At 44.6% G+C, this 14,632-nt stretch overlaps 1 protein-coding gene across 1 annotated transcript; it reads left to right on the top strand.

Annotated features, from left to right (window-relative positions):
- Window positions 1-12,539: 12,539 nt before the first annotated feature.
- Window positions 12,540-14,224, top strand: prop1 (PROP paired-like homeobox 1). The gene is made up of 3 exons (XM_036547268.1): window positions 12,540-12,546; window positions 13,139-13,365; window positions 13,841-14,224. Exons 1-3 carry the CDS (start codon window positions 12,540-12,542, stop codon window positions 14,222-14,224), a joined length of 618 nt encoding a protein of 205 aa, XP_036403161.1.
- The last annotated feature ends 408 nt before the right edge of the window (window positions 14,225-14,632 follow it).

Genomic DNA, 14,632 nt, shown 5'->3' with positions numbered 1-14,632 from the left:
ACCCGGCACACGTTGGATTTTCCCTGTGGCAGCATTCCTGGAGCAAAGTGAGAGTCCCGGGGGAAACGGCGGTTGGGGAGCGCCCTGGGAAATCTGAAGCATTGTGCACATAATCTTAATTCCCAAGATGCTTTGCAACAGTTTTAATGGTGTAGAGGAGGTACGGAGTTGTGCAGAATGCATCAGTGCACCATCACAACACAGCCACAGCCATGGCTATGGATACTGTAGCTCTGACATTAGCTTCACCTCTTAACAGAAACTGTTAGTGGAAATGGGCCCCATCTTTACGCTCATTTGCTCTCTGTACAGCTCCAAAACTTTAATGGATAAATTTATTCCTTGGTCACAACCCATGAATGATTTAAGTCTTACCAGGTTAATTTTCATGTGATCAAAACAACTGAAACCACCATAGAAAGTTCCTGTGAACCTGCACCACTGTTACATAGGTGTAATCACATGATTCAGGCAGCAGCCAGTTAATTCAGAACCTATGAAATTGGGAGACTTTGAAAGAGGGTGGGGGGGTGCACACTGTTTCTTTTCCCTTGTTGTCACGGAGACAGGACAGAGGGAGAAGACAACGAGAGGGAGAGACAGACAGAGCGAGAGAAGAGAAAGAGAAGAGGGGCATGTGGCATCCTGCCGGGGGAGGGGTTGGTTTTCATCCTCAGCTGTTGGCAGGACAGGGTTCAAGGATTCAAGGAGCCGTTGTCTGGACACCTCTCCAGCCCAGACTCCCCTGGTGGTATCCTCTTTCTCCTGCCCTGGTTTATTGGGTCCCCGGGTCAGCCGCGTCCCGTGTGCCATTTCCTGAAAGCGTCGCAAAGTGCCACTTTAATCGCCCTGCCCGAGAAGCCTCACAGCTTCTGCTTTCTGTCCTCCACTTCTCTCTCTCCCTGCGTTCATATGAGGAAGCAAAACCAGACAATCAGCTTATGCAAGAGTGTCCTTAGCTGTACTTGGATTTTAACATTCTCACGCCATTTCCTTGACCCACGTGCTGAGATAAGGTTTTTATGAGAGAAAAGCTTTCAAGCACCCCCCTCATTAAAAATGCACAGAAATAATAATAAAGTCACAGTGCCGTATGTGAAAGATCTACCACTTTGGTCTTGCATGAACAGCAGCATCCTAGCAGAGTGGTAAGGAGCAGGACTCATAATCAAAAGGTTGCTGGTTCAATTCCCCACTGGGGCACTGCTGCTGTACCCTTGCTTACTTAACCCAGAGTTGCTTCAGTAGAATATCCAGCTGTATAAATGGATAACATTGTAAAAATCAGACACCTGCTTCAGAAAGTAAAAGTCCTGCCACATTTTTGTTCCACCCGTGCACTACACCGGCTGAATTTAATTAGCACAACTCTTCAGCCAGGCAGAGGAGCTAATTAGTGAAATCACCTTGTTTAGTGAATGGCTAGAACAAATACATGGTAGGACTTTTACTTTCTGAAACCGGGGTGTCCACCTCTGGTAAAAATTGCAACCAAGTCACTCTGGAGCTTCTGCTAAGTGACAATACTGTACTGTAATACTAGTATGCTTTAACACGCTTTCCCCGAAGGAGTTTTAAAACATGTAGTCCCCTCCCGCTGCTTCCACGTCTCATTCTCCCTTCAGCACTATCGCCCAGCTTGATTTGATTTCGCTCTTGACACGAGGGTTTTTAACCCGCGGCGTGTTGGAATCCATTCGGCTGCCTCACAGACCAGCTCACAGATGCTTCCTGAAATCACACGCGCGGCGCGATGCTGGTGCCCGGCTCACACTGCAACAGTCATGACAGGCGTGATTAAGTTGCTGCAGGCGAGTTTTGTTATGGGAGTTTTGTGAGCCTTGGGATGGCGTGGGTGTATTTCCACTCTTGCTTTCGAATAGGATCACTTACATTCACGGCGTTTGAACCTGACCAGAAATACAAATGTAGTGTACTTCTCTTAATCCGATTCAAATGTTCCCACTGGAGCAGTGGTGTCCAGTGATCAAGATCAGTGATGTAACAGAAGTAGGAGCCTATTGGCTTTTTACCAACCTAAACCCCCATGAGACAGTAAAAGGCCCAAGGCTCAACTGCTAAGGTCTGCATAGTTGAGTGAAGTCACATCTACAGCCTCCGGAGATGGTCCTGGTGGCTTGGATCAGAGAAACAAAAGAGGATGTTTAAAGGAATCTTTAGCCTGTGCGTGACAGGTACCCATCTCTAGATAGTGATGTAACTCCTGGCCTGTGAAGCATAGTGGATATGCCGTCTACTTGTCTGGGAGTGTTTTTAGCCTGGTCTGACGCTGTTGCCTATTTAACTTGAATGGATACACTTATGTTCTATTGTTCTGGAAGTCGCTGTGGACAAGAGCATCTGCTAAAAAACATGTAATGTACAGCTTTTAATGTATTAACTACAGAATGGAGAGGTTAAAGACAGGCAGGTCTGAGCTGTCTACTGCAAACAGAGCTTGGGCCTAGTGCTGGTAGTGAGTGGGTGGAGGCCTCACCTGCTGTACAAAAAAAAAAACAGCCGACACTGCCTGACCCAAACCTGAGATTTAGGTGTTGCTGTTTTTTTTTTCCTTCTTTATTTTAAAAAAGAACCCATGAATAAAAGAGAGAAAGAGGGAGAGTTCTTTCTCTCTTTCACTGGCAGGACAGAGGAGAGTTGGGTTACATTCTTTCCATCGGGGCTGTGTGTCTGCCAGGCGGGTCACTCCCAGTTCAGTCCCGGGGAAAGGGAGAGGGAGGAATCTCTTCGCTTTTCAGTGCGTTGCTGACTGCATGAGACTGCAGCGGCCACAACAGTCACAACTGTGTGTGTGTGTGTGTGTGTGTATGAGAAAGAGAGAGAGATAGAGAGAGAGAGTTTCCGTGTGCAAGAATGAATACGTGTGTATGTGCATATGCGTGTGTTACTGTGTGCCCCTGTGTTTGCATCTCTGTGCGTGTGTGTGTGTGACCCTCAGTGTGTGTTTGCAGCTGTACCAAGCGTGTCTAGGTTGCGGCGCGAGGTGTTTGACAGACATGGGAACGGAGAGCTCCGTCTCCCCGCTGAAGCTGAGAAATGTCACAAAACTCTAAGAGCGGAGCGCTTCCCCCGAACGCTGTGGGTTTGGATCCTGTGGATTTGGCTTTGGCCTCACAGGCAGAACCTCCTCCTGACAGCACTGTTGGGGCCAGAGTCAGGATTCCAGAACTTATTGGAAATTCCCAATGAGATTGGGGCATGGCAGCTGCCGCTTCCTTGGGGTGAGTCAAGTTCATCTTGCGCCCTACAGATCCCTGCAGGTGTGCCGGGGACAGGCAGGTCAGCTGACCTGGGGAGTCAGTCACAGGCCTCCGTACCGTTTCTGTCCCGGCATCAGCGTTGGTGACCTTTTCTCAGCTGTTAGACGGGTATCACATCTTTCACCCCTCACTGGCCATTCAGAGGGTCACTCTGGCACTAATGAGGGTTGGAGGGCAGTGATGGAAGAGTGACGCTTTGGCTGTGATGGGTGGAATTACCATGTGCTGCCAGTTGCTGGCTTACATGAACCAATCAGAAGACTTTGCTAACCACAGGAAAACACTATGATTGGTTCAAATCAAAGAGTCCATGGTAACCTATGTTAGCCTTGCCTATATTAAGGTTCATAAATTGTCACACTCCCATCACTGTTATAGAGCAGAAACACAGTTTATGCAGCTACTGCTTGTTCATTGCTATTATATGTGTCCAGTGGTCTTATCTGCCCTGCAGAGGGAGTGGTGTAGGGTACTGGATTGCTGAAAGGCTGTTGGCAGAACAATGGCACTCCTCTGCCAGGAGCCATACTTTACCCAGAATGCAATGCTCTCCTGAGAGGGTGACAGGAGTCTATTAGGCACTGATTTTCTCTCTCTCTCTCTCTCTCTCTCTCTCTCTCTCAGCTCTTTTTTTTGTTCCCCGCTTTTTATTTATTCTGCGAACCTGAATGCCATTCCTCACATTCACCTCCACCCCAGAGAGGAGTGGCTTTGAGTGGAGAGCCAAAGAAAGCACTGACGGATTTAGCAGGTACTACAAAGCAGCTTTGCCCAGATTTTTTTCTTTTTTCTCCACACTCTCCTCCTTTTTCTCCAAGGCCCCGCCGTGCTTTAAATCACCTTTTCTTTCTCTGGGTGCAGGTCTAGATGAGCTACAGTAAGGTTTTCCATCCCGCTGCTACTAACAGGGAGCCATTGGAGAGTTCTGACTGTAAATAATGCCAGGGCCCGGGCACAGATAGCTAACATATGCTCAACTCCTCGAGCAGAAGAGGGAGAGGGGTGACTCTTCAGAGCGCCCTTGGGTCTATCGGGCATCCCGGCGCAGTAGGACATTATTTTGCAGGTGGAGAGGGCTGTCGGCAGGGCCGTGCATAGACACATTATGCCCGTGTGCATGTGTGTGTGTGTGTGTGTGCACATAGATAAGGCGTATATTGCGTGCTGAAAGGTGATGTGTCCACACTGGCACAGGGTGGCTCAAACCGTGTGTCTAATGCTGACGTTGCCAGTCAATGAGAGGGTGCGAAGAGCTAAAGAGCAGGGTCACATGATCTCACTGCTTACATCACAGGCTGTCAGTCCGGGTTTAGACCTCTCCGTCTAGTCGCGCTCCTGCATTAGCGATCCCTCAGGAGACATTTGTTTCACTGAATTACACATACATATTCATATGCATATTTGGATGGCCTCTTCTAAAGGGCTGCAGAGCACGAGCTTAACTGCAAACAAATGGGACTGGTTGTCCTTCCCGCTTCTGACTCACGCTGCCATAAAACCGAATCTGGAGCTCGAGTGCCTCCCTCATCTGTGCATGTTTCAGAGACGGTTGCATGCATTGCTGAGTTTTGCTTTACGCTACATTTAGCCGTTAAAGCATTAAAAGTTGTCCAGGAGAAGAGGGAGAGGGGGGAAAAGGGGTTCCTTTAAATCCCAGAAAATCAGCTGCCAGCGTGTGGGGAGAGGAGGAGAGGAGGTTGGGGGGGTGTTGGGGTTGGTTGAACTCAGTGTGGGACTGCGGCTTTTTTACTTCCCCCCTGTTGTGAGAAGGATGGATGGAGTGCACTGGCGCAGAGAGGACACCTCAGAACTCCCAGCTGTAACCACAGCCACACACACACGCACACACACATATACATATACACATACATGCACACACACACACACGCACACACGCACACACACACATATACATATACACATACATATACATATACACATACACACACACACACACATGCACACACACACACACAGCCACACACACACTCACACACACACACATATACATATACACACACACACACACATATACATATACATGCACACACACACACACACACACACACGCATATACATATACATGCACACACACACACATATATATACATATACATGCACGCACACACACACACACACATATACATATACATGCACATACACATATACATTCACATACACACTTACATGCATGTAATTACTGGTTTCCCCCCTGTTACAAAATGCCGGTGGTCTGTTCTGAGAAGAATTGGGTGAGTACAGAAAAAGAGCATCTATGCAGAAAGTGTAAGTATGTGTGTGTGTCTCTGTGTGTGTGTGTGTGTGTGTGTGTGTGTGTGTGTGTGTGTGTTGGGGGGATGGAGGCATGCTACCATTAAAATGGTGACTAGAAGGAGATGCTTTGAGAAAACAAAACATGGAAGACAGTGTGACTAGTGTTATGAAGGATCTGCAGGTAAACACTATTGTAGGAATGGAAGAGATCTTCCTGCTTTAGAAATCAGTAACAAAAACAAACCATTTATAAGGATTATTGATATAATAAACAGTATATAATGATGTTAAACACTGGGCAAGGATCATTCCACTTAGAGTATTCCAGTTTGAATAATGTATCGATCCTCTTCTCATTTTGTGCTTATTAACAACATTACAGAATATTAGGTTGAGTATAATGGCACATAAGCAGTGAAAAATCTGTTTTATTACGGTGAATATCATATCTTGCATTAATTGCAGAACACCTACTGTGAAATGTTTTTGGGGAAAAAGGTTTATCAAAGTGTTTGGATGCCAGCCAACATGGCAGGCAAAAGAAAACCCTTTCCTACAGATGAAAAATGGCACCTTCACAGCAATACAGGAGTCTTAAGATCAACCAAAGAGATGCAAACGAGAAAGTGAACATTATAATCTGCAGCGTTTGAGATCCTAAAAGACAGGGAGAGCATCATGACGAATGAAGGAGGCATGAAAATGAATGCAAACCACCGAGGCACCCGTGATTGAGGCTCCGTTCTGTAGCCTGCAGCGGGCAATTAATCACAGTGACACACACATACGCGCACACGCACACAAAGCAACAGTCAAATGACCCAATAAAGGATTACATAGAAACTACTTATTCCAATATGCTTTTTCCCGTTTTGACCAAGGACAAGTTTTCACATTGTGTATGTATGGTAATCATTGGGAAACCTCTGACGATTGTAGTCATGATAGTTTTAAAAGGCCAGTGAAGTGAAAGAACATACATTGCTGGGGAAAAAACAAATGAAATTAAACAACAAGACTTTCTCTGGGTCAGGTATTGGCTTTGGCAGCATTGTGGCTCGTCCCTTTAATCCGCACTTTGTGTTTAGATAGCCTCTTTTACCTAAGGCCATGTCAAAGCACATTACAGTTAGGGAGAACCAAGAGCTCTCAAATACATTTAGGCCATATAAATCGTAGATGATATTGACTAAAAGAAGGCTTTATTTTGAGGATAGCATTATGGAGAAATGTCTGATTTTCAATACAGCATTCAAAGGACTGCCATACACTATACTGGGCTGTGAAACCTAGAAAATGAATTTCATTACAGACACCACATTCTTGTTTTTGCATCTGATGCAACTCAGTGGCTGTTGCGGGTCATGCCTGCAGAGAAATAAAGAATTGTTATTGTTTGCAACTACAGTTGTGCATATTGTCATCTGTAAGACAGCAGGACCGCGTATGTGCTGGGGAGACAGACCGCCACTGTCCCCCAAGGGTTTATGGGTAAATTAGTCATTTTACACAGTTGTTAAGAGCTACATGTGAAAAGAATGTTGGGATTTGTTAAAGACTTGGCGGACACGAAACCTGAGAGACGCATGGAAAAGGGGGGCAGTAGGGATTACGGGCAAGTTGTCACAAGGAATTAAATTAGGGTTTTTTTACGTAAAAAGGGAAATGTTGAACGAGGACACAAGCTTTCTCAGAACATCTACAATAAGTAGTAAATCTAATATAACACGGAATTATTCAGCAATTGAATAAAAGCTTTTCCATGTGAGAGCCGATCACTTATTTAGTGTGCTCCATATTAATTTGTGTCTCATGAACGGATGTGGAATCGTGCCGTTGTCCCACTTCAGGTCAGTCGGCCACATGAGTGTGTGTAAATCCCGGGCAGTGGGAACAGTGGAGAAAGTAACTTCAGGCCCAAATCCTGGAGGCATTGCTGCTGTGTCTGTAAGCAAATGAAGTGCCTCAGTAAAAGCCAGCTCTGCGAATGGGTGAGAGCAGATGTGTGAGCCGTAAACTATAAGCAAGGAGACGGGCCAAAGCCGAGTAGTGCTTAAGGTCCCAGAATCTCTGATGTAATAAGGCAGAGCGCTTCACAGCCAAGGGGCTGTGCAGGCCCTCCATTCAGCAAGTCTTTGTCCCGGGCTAACCGAGCGAATTGCAAAGGTTGTAAATCTGGAGGTGGCGGAGTTGTTCGACAGGTGCTAAGCACGTAGGGGTTTGTAGGTAAGGACCAAAGTTTTGCAGCTGATCTAGACGTGAACTGACAGCCACAGGAGACCACACAGGTGTGAGAGTACAGGTGGGAGAGCACAGGTGTGCTATGGTCATGGCTGTGATATAAGGATAAAGCTCTAGGCTCTAGTAGAGACTATCTAGACTCCAAATGGGGGCCCTGAAGTGTAGACTTACACAGCAGTCCAGTGGTAAAGGGACTGGACAGTTTTTCACAATCAGCTTTAAGATGAGGGTGTCCATATGGGCATGTTATGCAAACAGAGGAAGCCTTGCTAACATTATACATTATTTCATTATGTCTCCTAATTAATTTCCATTCCATTTCCACTGACAGCCTCAGAACTGGGAAAGGAAGATCCATTGAGTCAATGTAGACAATGATCAGCTGAATCAATAGGCTATGCAAGGCTATAATAAACAGGTTCTGAGGTTGTGCAAGGCTAAAATAAACAGGGTCTGAGTGGCCCCGATGTATAATCAAAGATAACTCCCAAGTAACAGACTTGCTGTGAGACATTGAAACTGATGGCCTCAAATTCTAGATGAAAAATTCCAGCTCTTGTTAAAGTTCAGTTTATGGGGGGTTTCATGCATGCAGCTTGTAACATCCCAGAAAATCTCTTCACAACCAGAAGAGGTCACATTAACACTGGGTGTAATGCTAAAATAAAAACTTCAACCCAAAAGCATGGTGCATTTTCCCAGGGAGGGGCATATAAGTACAAAACCATAGGGAACCCAAAACAGTACCTTAATGCACACCATTGAAAACATAGTCAGACTATCAAATATGACAAACTGCTGTTTGTTGGGTAAGACTTTAACTAATGGATTGCAGTACAACAAGGCAGTCATGCTTTCCTGAGATTTTAAGAACAACAATGCGGTTCCCTGCAAAAAACAGAGCTCAAGCAAGGGCAAATTGCTAAGAGAACCTGGAATCAGAAGAGTCAAGGGGGTTGTGTATGACTCAAGCAGAGACCGTTCCCATGATGTTATACTCCAAATCAGCACTGAAATGGCTCAAGTTTTATAGGCCAGCAGGTGATTGCGGAGCTGGGAGGAAATGACCCATTGAACAATTTTGGAGAGAAAGTGGAGATTTGAGTTGAGTCAGCAGTTACTCACTCACAGCAGGGACGAGGTTGCAGAGGGGTTAAAAGCGGGAACCCTCCACAAGCACTCCCCCATTCCCGGGCACAGAGAATTCCAGCGTGACTCACTGAGAGAAAGGCCAGCAGGGGTGAGGTCGCTCTGTGTGGATGTACACCCACCAAACTCCACAGCACTGATGAATTTCACAATAAAACACCATCTGGACAGAGGAACACGACAAGTTTAATTACTAATTAAGCCACTGATTAAACAAAAAAAAAAACTTGCACAGTCCTGATTAATAAAACACCAATAAAACACTCATCCACAAATATGCCCTCTCCTTCTAACACACACACACACACTATCTATCAAATGAGTCATGCCTTTTCTCTTTGCACACTTAGAATATGTTTCAAGTTTTAAATGGGATTCTTGTCAGCTTTACATTACAGACGATAGGATCTAGGGTTAATGTTGCCATCTACCAACTATTTCCTTAGTGAAGTCTCTCACCCAGAACGACTTATTGTACACATTTTGTAATGCTCTATTGCCCAGCTGAGGTAAAGCAACTAGCTCTGGGATACAGCGGCAATGTCTCTACTTGGCACTGAACCAGTGACAGTCAACCGTGTGACACATAATATGTGAGTGCGTATGCATATTCCCTTGAGCTGTTAGCTTTGGGTGTTCTGTAACGAACCCCATAGTAAAAAGTGAAGGCCTTGACTCCGGCATCACCAGCTCTCTCTGCCCACTCGTCTGCATAGCTATGGCCTTAGATTTCCATCAGCACTGTGGGAATGCTGGTACACTCTGCACCTTGTGCAATCTGTGACACCATACGGACTTACCATATGTCCCTGTAACTGCTCCCTGTAAGGGGATATGGCCGAGCAAGACAAAGAGAGAAGTATTGGGGACTGTTCCCACTGACAGAGTCTGTGCACACAGACACTCTGCCTTGTCGGCTTCTACTGCATCACATTTGTTTTAGAAAACATGAGGCCTTACAAGCAGACTTTTCCCTGATGTCTCTCTCCCTTCCTGCTGTGCTCCTACTCACATTGAGTGATCGCCATCTGCTGGCAGATACAGGAGCAACAAGTCTGAACTTTTTCCTTGTGTAACATGCTGTGCTCAGACCAATGGGAAATGCTACCTCCCTGTGTGATATATCGCCCCCTGGTGTACATTATAAATTGTTTGCTCAATTAAACCTGGAGACCTTTGGACTGACCAGATCTGATCTGTGTGGCTGTGACTATGCTAGGGATTTTTGGTTATTTCTGGAGAAGACTGTTTAATCAGTGACAAGTGATTTTTGTCTTTTCCTTTCTTTCTTCCTGCAAGTAAAATACTAACATTCAGAGTGTTTTAAAATGCCACAAACACCACTGAACAACATGGGTGATTCAGACCGGAAATAAAGAAAGGTGAGAAAATTTAAAATACTTGGAAAGATAAAATTATATTTCCACAGAGAGAGGGGGAGGTGGGGGGTCTGTTCCTTATTTTCTATTATTAATTCCTCTGAATAGTGGTAGTACTAGTAATACTGTTTTTTTTTACTTTTATTTGTAGCCCTTTTTCCTCTAAGTCTTTGTTCTTCTCCTTCTCTCTTTAAACTTATTGTTATACCACTACTTATATCAGTAAGTCACTCATTGCTGTGTGGTGCACTGGTTTAAGATTCAGCACTGTAATTGTAGTGCTGAATCTTGTAATGTAAAGGTGCTGTAAAATGGAAAAGGTGTAAAATAGGAGCTATGCAGATTATTACATTATATATTTCCCATTTGCAGTCCTGCTTTGTAAGTCATGCCAATAAGGTATGAAGTCAGCCTTCAATCTTGAGAAAGATTGAGAAAGAAGTGTTGTGTGTGTTACAATGACAGAACTGGATGGCAAGTGATGACAGAAAATGGGATGTGGCATAAGCAATCAAATTAGAGCAAATTGTTTGGGAGCTGTCACAGAAAAAAGACTCTTCCCGGGACCCATCGATCACAGCGGGAAACAGAACACCATAAGATCAGAAAGAAGTGATTACTTCTCAGTTGCTCGCAACCTCAAATATCATCTGCAAGTACTACTCAAACATTCAAAACACAAAGCTGTAACCATAGTTAATACTGACAATCTGTCCCAAATGCAATTAACCAGGCTCTGCAATATCAGACAAATTTCTGCTATTCACTGAACCACATATAGGACTGTTGATCCAATGGACTGTTTTTTTTTTCATGAACAAGTCACAAAACAGACACTATCTTCACTGTTGCTAATATGGCAGCCGTTTGTAATCTTGAGTACCTGAATGCTACTTTTGTGTTCTGAAATTTTCATCCCATTTATTTGGACCTTGAGCACAGGAAATCCAAATTCTATATCTTCATGTAGGTCGCTCTTTTTGGCGTGAAGTTCCCCGTAAATACATTTTACAACGCTGTTAACCTGTTGGCTAAGATTCTGCTACCTTGTCTGCCCATACAGGTGGGCGGTAGTGAGAATGGGTGTGACTGGCACGTGATGTCACGATGGTCTGCGGTTCAAAAGGTAGGGTCTAGCTAGAGAGGGACAGCAGCGCAGGTCGACCCTTACTCCAGACCGCCTTCATGGCCCAACGGACAGTTGTGACGGGGGACACGGGAAAGTGTCAGCAACAGTACCCTGATCTCTACTCCGACATAGCCACCGTCAGCTCCAGCGAAGGTGAGCGTTCGAAGTTACTTCAATAAGACATCTGGATTCAAATAAAATAAATTCAGGACAATCACACGATTGCAAATGAAAAGATTAGTATTGTTTTTATCATTAAATTTATGATTATGGTCATGACCATTATTGTTTATTTCTTGCATTCCAGCAGAGCAACATAATTTTGTGTCTTTAAATAACATTCGGGAACGATCAAAAGATTTCAGAGGTGCGAGCTAAACTATTATTTCTAAAATATGATACTAAAATGAATTTAGGATTTAGGACACTGTTTTAAATTGAGTTATGCAATTAAGAATACACTATTGCCATTAAAGCAAATATGTTTAAATCTATAATTGTATTAATAAAACATTTTCTATTACTCCATTTTAAGGAATTAGGCATAATTTAACAAAACATACCATATTCCTCTGCGTTACAGTGTTTTTAAAGGAAGAACGAGACTTAAATAGATAAATAGGAAATGAAAACATTTTCATGCTGGAAATCAGACTAATTAGCTATTGTACTACAAAGTTTATTGCAACACAATCAAGGATGGCGGAACCCTAGCACACCCGTAGGCTAAACTTACACAAAACAGCGCACGCTAATTGGCCCATGGAATAAGAAATACGTTTATTGTATACCAGATGGCATGTCAAAGTTGATTATTTGGGGTTTCCACAGTTTTCATACTGAATGTAATTTGTATGGAGCGGCATGTATTTGAGGTTTCGTAATAAGTAATTACATCTAGGTGGTAATAGTATAGTTTACTTTGACTGGGGGCTTATAAATTAAAGTGCAGACCACACACACACACACACACACACACACACACACACACTCATGCAATGCATTGAAATTAAGAATCTCAGGTGTGAAACGTAATATTTTTGCAGTTGAAGAGTTTAAGTCTATTTGACAGGTATACGGTCGCAAATGATGTGTAGGACTAATTCCACTGAATTAGTATTTATCTTACAAAGTATTTTTAACCAGTTCCGTTTCCGCTTTATCAATCAAAAATTAGGCACGTACAGCTGAACCTATTTTTAAAATCTCATGTCTCCTCGTCTGCCAGCAGGGGATAAGGCAAGTCAACCAATTTGACAAATTACTCACTTCGTGCGCTATTGTTGGTCTAATCTGAACTCAATCCTTTTGGCTCTTCTATACCTTTCTCACGATATTGAATTGTGTCGATAAAGCCCGGTGGTGATTTGGTTCCCTGTCGGGCTTGGGACTGGTAAAGTTCATTTAATCCAAGAGCTTCAGGTTCTTAATGAACCATCCTCGGCGAGTTACACACGCACTTACCACACAGGCACGGAGACAAGAGAAAGCAAACAGAGCACTTCTCGTTTTCCACGTTACCCACTACATTGTGTCAAATTGCAGGTAACCTGAGACACGTGAACAAGAAGACGTAATTAAAAACATATCTGCCAGAACCGATCCTTTCTGAGAAAGAAAAGTTAAGGCAAATGTTTAGCTTTATTCACGCTTTCAATCACAGCCCACTTCTTTCTCGAGTCCAGACCTTGAAGGCCCTCCTAAAAAAGCAGCTGCACTCAGCTCAGGCCTCGGCTTCGGCGCGCACACAGCAGGACACTATCCGTCCCCAGCGCGCAGGCGCCACCGCACCACCTTCAGCCATGAACAGCTGGAACACCTGGAGGTTGCGTTCGGCCAGAATCACTATCCTGACATTTACTGTCGTGAGGAGCTGGCGCGGGTTACCAAGCTAAATGAGGCACGCATACAGGTGAGGAGTCACGGGCTTTTAGAATAGAAACAATTACCGTTATCGTTATCAAACTGTACTGTACTATACTGTACTGAATTTTCGATTCTGAGAATGTACAACACAGACCTTATGAAAAATGCAAACGCTTATACTTTGGTTTCAAATTTTAAATGAAGGCATTGCCAGCTCGAGGAATATGCCATTGCATACACTCAGAAAGGGGATATTACGAAGATATCAACAGACTTTATGTTTGTAAACATTTATAGTACTCGCCATAACTCCAATAAAAACTTCTTTCCCATTTTATTCATGTTAGCAAGGGAGATCTTGCTTCCACTGCCCTCCTGACAGCATGTCTGCTCAGCACACACTGGACATTGTAAAAATTTACTTGTTTGTGTGGCTATATTTAATTAAGTGACAACCAAGTATTGAGACAAATTTTCTTTTTTTTTTTTTTTTTTTACAATACTAACAACATGCCAACCAGGTGTGGTTCCAGAACCGGCGAGCCAAGCAGCGGAAACAGGAAAGGGCATCCCAGAAGGCCTTGCCAGTGGGGGTGCTACCAGGCTGCGGGGGCCTGATGGGCGGGATGTGTGTGCCAGCGAACGGGGTGGGGCGACAATACCAATACCCCCACTCCCTTGCTCACATCCCCCGCCTCTCGTCTGTGCTGTCCCCCGGTGGATACTCTCACCCAGGCCCTGGCAGCCAGTTCCCCTGCCCCACCGTGCCTGCTCCACCACCGCGCCAACATGAAGACTGGTACAACCAGCTGCGGACCATCGCATCACCCATGCCCAGCCTGCCCACCCCCATTCTCTCCCTCGCCTCCATGACTGGGCTGGAACCAGCTCCTCACTGGAGCTAGGCCTGAACACATCTGGCTGTCTCATGGTTAAAAGAGTGGGACTGGAGGGAGGGAGGGAGGGAGGGAGGGGGGGCTGGAGGAGAGGGAGGGGTATAAGTCAACCATTTCAGTTGCCTCAGTGGTTCTCTTTTGTCTACAGCTTCACTGGACCAATTTTGTAGCTGTGCTCTCACACAGACAGCTGTGAACTGAAAGCTGAAGCTTACAAGGTTGAAACGATACAGCTGAGACCTCAGACCTAGATATGCAATCAGGTTAATCTAATACCTAGCACACAGGCCGACAGGGGGGGAAAAATCAGTGACAAGCTAGCAATTTATTAAATTCCAGTACAAGCGTTCTACTTTCTCAAACTGCTCCATGACCACTAGAGAGAACAAAGCTTTAGAAATGCTTGAAACATCTGTG

The sequence above is a fragment of the Megalops cyprinoides genome, chromosome 15 (assembly GCF_013368585.1).
Source record: "Megalops cyprinoides isolate fMegCyp1 chromosome 15, fMegCyp1.pri, whole genome shotgun sequence".
NCBI classification, from domain to species: Eukaryota; Metazoa; Chordata; class Actinopteri; order Elopiformes; family Megalopidae; genus Megalops; species Megalops cyprinoides.
This window is presented reverse-complemented; position numbering and strand designations above follow the sequence as displayed.

What these genes read in the sequence shown, in the direction of transcription:
- prop1 (XM_036547268.1), top strand. An exon ending in TAAATGAGGCACGCATACAG is followed by an intron (nt 13,366 to 13,840) that starts GTGAGGAGTCAC and finishes CATGCCAACCAG; the next exon opens with GTGTGGTTCCAGAACCGGCG.